This window comes from Oncorhynchus mykiss, chromosome 13, assembly GCF_013265735.2.
Source record: "Oncorhynchus mykiss isolate Arlee chromosome 13, USDA_OmykA_1.1, whole genome shotgun sequence".
NCBI lineage: Eukaryota > Metazoa > Chordata > Actinopteri > Salmoniformes > Salmonidae > Oncorhynchus > Oncorhynchus mykiss.
Genome location: NC_048577.1, coordinates 6,475,852 through 6,483,351, shown reverse-complemented (window position 1 = coordinate 6,483,351; position 7,500 = coordinate 6,475,852). Strand labels below are relative to the sequence as shown.

The following is a 7,500-nucleotide window of genomic DNA, read 5'->3' as shown; positions in this document are numbered from 1 at the left end:
AGTCTCGATAACACAGTCTTCATCATGATGTGATATGGGTCTAGACCCCAGAGAGCAGTGAGGAACCAAACAGAAACACATCCATTACTATGAGTCTGTGTTATATACTGAATCTCATTGGCGTCTCGATAACACAGTCTTCATCATGATGTGATATGGGTCTAGACCCCAGAGAGCAGTGAGGAACCAAACAGAAACACATCCATTACTATGAGTCTGTGTTATATACTGAATCTCATTGGCGTCTCGATAACACAGTCTTCATCATGATGTGATATGGGTCTAGACCCCAGAGAGCAGTGAGGAACCAAACAGAAACACATCCATTACTATGAGTCTCGATAACACAGTCTTCATCATGATGTGTTACGGGTCTAGACCCCAGAGAGCAGTGAGGAACCAAACAGAAACACATCCATTACTATGAGTCTCGATAACACAGTCTTCATCATGATGTGTTACGGGTCTAGACCCCAGAGAGCAGTGAGGAACCAAACAGAAACACATCCATTACTATGAGTCTCGATAACACAGTCTTCATCATGATGTGTTATGGGTCTAGACCCCAGAGAGCAGTGAGGAACCAAACAGAAACACATCCATTACTATGAGTCTCGATAACACAGTCTTCGTCATGATGTGATATGGGTCTAGACCCCAGAGAACAGTGAGGAACCAAACAGAAACACATCCACATGTTTATTGTATCTATGGCAGAACGAGACGTATATTACAGACAGAGTCATTGTGAATAATAATGTGTTTTCTGTTCCAGTGGCTCTCCCTCCTATATCTTCAAACAGCCCTTTGTCCCCATATCCTCTCCTGCGTCATCTGGTAAGAGAGATGGGAATTCTGGGTAATGTAGTTTAAAAGCTGCCTTTCTGCATCTGTGGGCTTTTCCTCAATTGCATACTTCTCGTTGTCCTCGTTGTCCTCGCTCCTCGTCTACTTCTCAAAACCCATTGGAGGGTAAAGGTCAGAGGGGAGGGACCTCTGGCTTTCTCATCCAATGGGTTTTGAGAAGACGACGAGGAAAGAGGACACGAGGAGTATGCAATTGAGAGAAGTCTAAGTGTTGGAGATCTCTTCCTGACTACATCTCCCTTTCTGTCACATTTAGAAGGGAACATGTGGACCAAGAAACAGATCCGGTGAGTAGGATGTTTCAGCCTGGGGAGAAATTTATTTAGGACCATCCTCCTAGTTCATTGGACCTCTCTCTCTCTCTCTCTCTCTCTTCCTCCTTCTTTCTCTCCATCTCTCTCTTTCTCTCTCTTTCTCTTCCTCCTCTCTCTCTCTCTCTCTCTATCTTCCTCCTTCTCTCTCTCTCTCTCTCTCTCTCTCTCTCTCTCTCTCTCTCTCTCTCTTCCTCCTTCTTTCTTTCCATCTCTCTCTCTTCCTCCTTCTTTCTCTCCATCTCTCTCTCTTCCTCCCTCTTTCTCTCCCTCTCTGTCTCTCTCTCTCTCTTCCCCTCTTTCTCTCTCTCTCTCCCTCTCTCTCTCCAGTCGTCCACTCTCGGCTGTGACCTTCAGTATTCCATTCGGTCTGGACAGTGACGTGGACGTTGTCATGGGCAACCCCGTGCATTCTGCCAGCACCAACAGCCTGACCGCCGGCGTGCCCGCCATGATGACTTCATCGAGCAGGATGTCATCGGGGATGACACGGGTCCCCTACAGCCCCCCCGAGGACCTCAGTCACCTGGTCAGCGCCTCTGTCCCTCAACGCTCCTCCTGGGGCCCGCACACACACTCACACACACCGGCCCTAGGGGAGCTGCCGACAGTCGAGATCATCCACACTCCTGGAGGAGAAAGAGGTGGAGGAGGGAAAAGAGGAGAGAAAGGAGATGGAGGAGGAGGAGGAGGAGAAAGAAGGCCAGAGCCACGCTTGCGTCCAGAAGGAGCTCCTGCAGGTTTCTTCCTTCATTCTCCTGAATACGACCTGACCCAGCTCAGCAGCTCCGCCCCCTGCCGCTCCGGAATGCTCTACCGACCAATAGGAGGGGAGGGGGGCGGAGGAGAGAAGCGGAGAGTGGGAGGCAGGGAGAAGGGGGAGAAGGGGAGATCGGATGGCTCGCGGGACGATGACTCGGTACTCCGCGACGGAAGTGTGGACTCATCGGAAGCTTCCGACGACCTTCCTAGAAACACCCCCGGCAACGTCCGCCCTGGCCATGGTCGTCACGGCAACGGCAGCATCAGCAACACCGGGGGCAGCAGCAGCCCGCAGATGACGAGCTTCGCCGAGCGGCGGGACAGAAGGAGACAGCCGGCCGCACCGGGAGAGGAGTCGGCCAGCACCCCGACCCCCACCACCCCCACCCTCCATACCCCCACCCACACCACCCCCACCCTCCATACCCCCACCCACACCACCCCTAGCCCAGGAGGGAAGCACCCTGAGCCGGGTACAGAGGCCTGGGAGCTGGGGGCCCGCCTGGAGGAGAAACGCAGAGCCATCGAGGCCCAGAAGAGACGCATAGAGGCCATATTCACCAGACACAGACAGAGGCTGGGCAAGACTGCCTTCCTACAGCTGAAGAGAGGAGAGGGAGGAGAGGGAGGAGAGGAGCCTATATCTCTGGAGGAGCGTCTCAGCCGCATGGAGGAGCAGCTGAAAGAGGAGGAGGAGAGAGAAGAGGGAGAGGAGAAAGGGAAGGCAGACGAAGGGAACTCCCGCCCCCAGGCGCGATTGGAGAAGCAGGTGAAAGAGGAGGAGGAGAGAGAAGAGGGAGAGGAGAAAGATAAGGCAGATGAAGGGAACTCCCGCCCCCAGGCGCGATTGGAGAAGCAGGTGACGTTTTCCATGGATACGAGGAAGGGGGCTGAGAAAGGGGCGGATAAATGGGAGGGGCCTGAGCCGGGGGGAGGGGCTGTTCTAGGGGAGTATAATGAGGTGGTCCTGAAGCTGAGTGAGGCTCTGAGGTCACTACAGAACGACATGCAGAAACTGACCCAACAACAACAACAGCTAATGGGCAAGAAGACCACACCCAAACCCACACCTAAAACTACACCCAAAACCACACCTAAAACTACACCCAAAACCACACCTAAAACTACACCCAAAACTACACCTAAAAGTACACCCAGGACACCACCCAGGACCCCCACTAAGAGTCCGACTAGAACCCCGACCAAGAGCATCAGTAAGGCGTGGGTGATTCCTGCAGGCTCCAAACCCCCCACCTCCACTACCTCCCCCTCTCGCAGGGCCCTCCCCCAGCTTTCCTCCACCCCTCCCAAAACCCCCACCTCCACTACCTCCCCCTCTCGCAGGGCCCTCCCCCAGCTCTCCTCCAACCCTCCCAAAACCCCCATCTCCTCCTCCTGCCCTGCCCCACGCACAAAGATCCACTCCTCCTCCCCCCGTAGCCCTAAGCACCACCCGCGCCCCTCCCAACCCCACCCCCGCCCTTCTGAGTTGAAGTTCCCTCCTTCCACCCGTGTCCTCACCCCCCCGCAGCATGTGGACTCCCTCCCACACCTGCGACGCGTCTCCCCCAGCCAGTGCCAGGTCCAGACCTCCTCCTCTTTCCGTATCGGGGGCCCCTGCACCCCCCAGGAACCCCCTGCCGCCATGCTGCCCCAGCCCGAGGAGAGTACCTCAGAGACGGGCTCCAGCGAGACGCAGTTCAGCCTGGAGCTGGAGGAGCAGGAGGGTTTAGGGGGAGGCCGGCCCGTGTTTCCCCAGCCCAGGAGAGGCCGTTCTGGGGGTGGCAGCAGCTCTGGAGCCCCCTCCGAGGGCTCCTTTGAGAGCGAGACCCTGTCGCTGTCGGCCGCTTACTGCGGAGGAGGGGAGGGAGGGAGAGGAGGAGGAGGGAATCGTTACAGCCTGATGGAGGTGTCATTGTCATCCCTGGGAGGGCCAGAGGGGGGCAGTGACGAGCCAACTGACACAGAAGGACAGGAGTTGTTCTCTGACTCCATGAGCGACCACACAGAACCTCCAACAGGAGAAACGTTGGAACCCACGGGAGAACCGAGGGAATCTACGGGGTATCAAATAGAACAGACACAGAACACAGAACTCCGAGAACCCTCAGTGGAACCCACAGAGCAGACGGAACCGGAGGCGAGAGGAGGGGTTGGATTCTTCGTCAAGGTGAGTCTGGCGGAGGGAGAGACAGAGAGAGAATAGTCCCTCCCAGAAACAAGCCCTAACTAAGCCCTAACTAACTAACAACGTTAATTGAAGTTCATCGTTTCATTATTGACTCATAAGGAAATCAAAGATGATGTGTTTCTAGTGGTAGCCAATAAAGTAATGACAATGTGTGTGTGTGTGTTTGTGTGTGTGTGTGTGTTTGTGTGTGCGCAGGAGGAGGTGCGTTGTGAAGATGAGATGGCTCAGAGGAGAGCTGCTCTGTTGGGGAGACAGCAGAAAAGAGCAGAGGACCTGAAGAGGAGGAGACAGTGGAACGAACAGGAGAGAGAGAGCAGGTGACACACACACACACACAGACAGACACACAGACACACAGACAGACAGACAGACAGACACACAGGCACACAGACACACAGGCACACTCATCATTCACTCAGCAAATAAACAGACAGACAGACAGACAGACAGACAGACAGACAGACAGACAGACAGACAGACAGACAGACGGACAGACACACAGTCAGACGGACAGACACACAGATGGACACACACACAGACACACAGATGGACAGACACACAGACACACACACAGACAGACACACACACAGACACACAGACACACTCATCATCCACTCAACAAATAAACATATAGATCATCACCATAACACTAACCCCCCTTTCCCTCCATCTTTCCTTTAGACCCCCCTCTGAGGAGGAGGAGCGAAGAGGCTCTCTCCCACAGACCCCTCCCCTCCCCTGCACCCCTCCCCCCGCCGCCGGTGTCCCCTCCCTCACCCCCCCGACCACGCCCAGTCGCCGTGGTGATTTCACGCGGAAGGAGTACGCCCACCGCCAGCAGATACGCATCATGTCTGACCTGGATAAGGTGCTGTGTCAGAAACACACCAATCAGGGAAGAGTCGCCGCCAAGAAGTCCCGCCCCCGACCTCGGAGCATGACCCGGGAGGAGTCACAGCTGTCCCGCAGCCCAGCCAAGAGCACTATGGGTAATGGAATTGTAACGATAGGGTGTCTGTTTGTGTGTGTTAGCCAGACGCTCTACTGCTCCCCTTTACAGTGTCTGGGACAGGGGGACGGAGGTGCAGGCTTTTGTTCCAGCCCAGCACACTGATGCTCTCGTCTTCTGCTGCTTTACTCTGCATAATGACAAGTTATCAACATACTATACCCGCCCTCTCTCTCTCCTCCTCTCTCTCCCTCCTCCTCTCTCCCTCCTCCTCTCTCTCCCTCCCTCCTCCTCTCTCTCCCTCCTTCTCTCTTTCCCTCCTCCTCTCCCTCCTCTCTCTCCTCTCTCTCCCTCCTCTCTCCCTTCTTATCTCTCTCCCTCCTCCTCTCTCCCTCCTCCTCTCTCTCCCTCCTCCTCTCTCTCCCTCCTTCTCTCTTTCCCTCCTCCTCTCCCTCCTCTCTCTCCTCTCTCTCCCTCCTCTCTCCCTTCTTATCTCTCTCCCTCCTCCTCTCTCTCCCTCCTCCTCTCTCTCCCTCCTTCTCCCTCTCCCTCCTTCTCTCTCTCCCTCCTCTCTCCCTTCTTATCTCTCTCTTCTTCTCTCTCCCTCCTCCTCTCTCTCCCTCCTCGTCTCTTTCCCTCCTCCTCTCTCTCTCTCCTCCTCTCTCTCCCTCCTCCTCTCTCTCCCTCCTCCTCTCTCTCCCTCCTTCTCTCTTTCCCTCCTCCTCTCCCTCCTCTCTCTCCTCTCTCTCCCTCCTCTCTCCCTTCTTATCTCTCTCCCTCCTCTCTCTCCCTCCTCCTCTCTCTCCCTCCTCCTCTCTCTCCCTCCTCCTCTCTCTCCCTCCTTCTCTCTCTCCCTCCTCTCTCTCCCTCCTCTCTCCCTTCTTATCTCTCTCTTCTTCTCTCTCCCTCCTCCTCTCTCTCCCTCCTCGTCTCTTTCCCTCCTCCTCTCTCTCTCTCCTCCTCTCTCTCCCTCCTCCTCTCTCTCCCTCCTCCTCTCTCTCCCTCCTTCTCTCTTTCCCTCCTCCTCTCCCTCCTCTCTCTCCTCTCTCTCCCTCCTCTCTCCCTTCTTATCTCTCTCCCTCCTCCTCTCTCTCCCTCCTCCTCTCTCTCCTCCCTCCTCCTCTCTCTCCCTCCTCCTCTCGCTCGCTCCCTCCTTCTCTCTCTCCCTCCTTCTCTCTCTCCCTCCTCTCTCCCTTCTTATCTCTCTCTTCTTCTCTCTCCCTCCTCCTCTCGCTCCCTCCTCCTCTCTCTCCCTCATTTCTCTTTCTCTCCTCCTCTCCCTCCTCTCCCTCATCTCTCTCTTCTTATCTCTCTCTTCTTCTCTCTCCCTTTTTCTCTCCTTCCTCTCCCTCCTCTCTCTCCCTTCTTCTCTCTCTCCCTTCTTATCTATCTCTTCTTCTCTCTCCCTTCTCTCTCTCCCTTATCTCTCTCTTCTTCTCTCTCTCTCCCTCCTCTCTCCCTTCTTTTCTCTCTCTTATTCTCTCCCTCCTCTCTCTCCCTTTTTCTCTCTCTCCCATCTTATCTCTCTCTTCTTCTCTCTCTCTTCTTCTCTGTCTCTCTGTCGTCTCTCTCTTCTTCTCTCTCTCCCCCCTCTCTCTGTCCTCTCTCTCCCACCTTCTCTCTCTCTCTCCTTCTCTCTCTCCCTCCTTCTCTCTCCAGGTTCTAAGTTGACTAAGGTGTACTCTCACTCCTCTCTCAACCTGGCTGCTATGGCTGACGACACCGTCCCTGACAACACCGTCCCTGACAACACCGTCCCTGACCACACCGTCCCTGACCACACCGTCCCTAACCACACCGTCCCTAACCCTAGCAAGAAACCATCCAGGTAACACTCGCTCTCTTTCCCTCTGACCCTTTATCTCTATCTCTCTCATTCTGTCTCTCTCTCCCTTTATCTCTCCCTAATTCTCTCTCTGTCTCTCCCTCTCTGTCTCTCCCTCTCTGTCTCTCCGTCTCTCTCCCTCTCCCTCTCTGTCTCTCCCTCTCTGTCTCTCTCTCTCTCTGTCTCTCTCTCTCTCTGTCTCTCTCTCTCTGTCTCTGTCTCTGTCTCTCTCTCTCTCTCTGTCTCTGTCTCTCCCTCTCTGTCTCTCTCTCTCTCTGTCTCTGTCTCTCTCTGTCTCTCCCTCTCTCTCTCTCTCTCTCTCTCTGTCTCAGTCTCTGTCTCTCCCTCTCTGTCTCTGTCTCTCCCTCTCTGTCTCTCTCTCTCTCTGTCTCTGTCTCTCCCTCTCTGTCTCTCTCTCTCTCTGTCTCTGTCTCTGTCTCTCTCATTCTCTCTGTCTCTTTCTCTCCCATTCTGTCTCTCTCTCTGTCTCTCTCTCTCATTCTCTCTCTCTCTCATTCTGTCTCTCTCTCTCTCATTCTGTCTCTCTCTCTCATTCTGTCTCTCTCTCTCTCTCTGGTATATTCATCCAGGGTAA

At 54.7% G+C, this 7,500-nt stretch overlaps 1 protein-coding gene across 5 annotated transcripts in view; it reads left to right on the top strand.

The window, feature by feature from the left end:
- The window catches only part of LOC110487211 (calmodulin-regulated spectrin-associated protein 3-like), a 38,224-nt gene that overhangs the window by 25,345 nt on the left and 5,379 nt on the right, over positions 1–7,500 (top strand). For 3 of the 5 annotated variants that reach the window (XM_036940006.1, XM_036940005.1, XM_036940009.1), the window contains 6 exons: positions 776–837; positions 1,124–1,154; positions 1,509–4,110; positions 4,327–4,448; positions 4,813–5,120; positions 6,740–6,908. In XM_036940006.1, the coding sequence (XP_036795901.1) occupies positions 776–837; positions 1,124–1,154; positions 1,509–4,110; positions 4,327–4,448; positions 4,813–5,120; positions 6,740–6,908 (3,294 nt within the window). The remainder of the gene's footprint in view (positions 1–775; positions 838–1,123; positions 1,155–1,508; positions 4,111–4,326; positions 4,449–4,812; positions 5,121–6,739; positions 6,909–7,500) is intronic. The other 2 variants (XM_036940008.1, XM_036940007.1) reach the window with 2 other exon arrangements.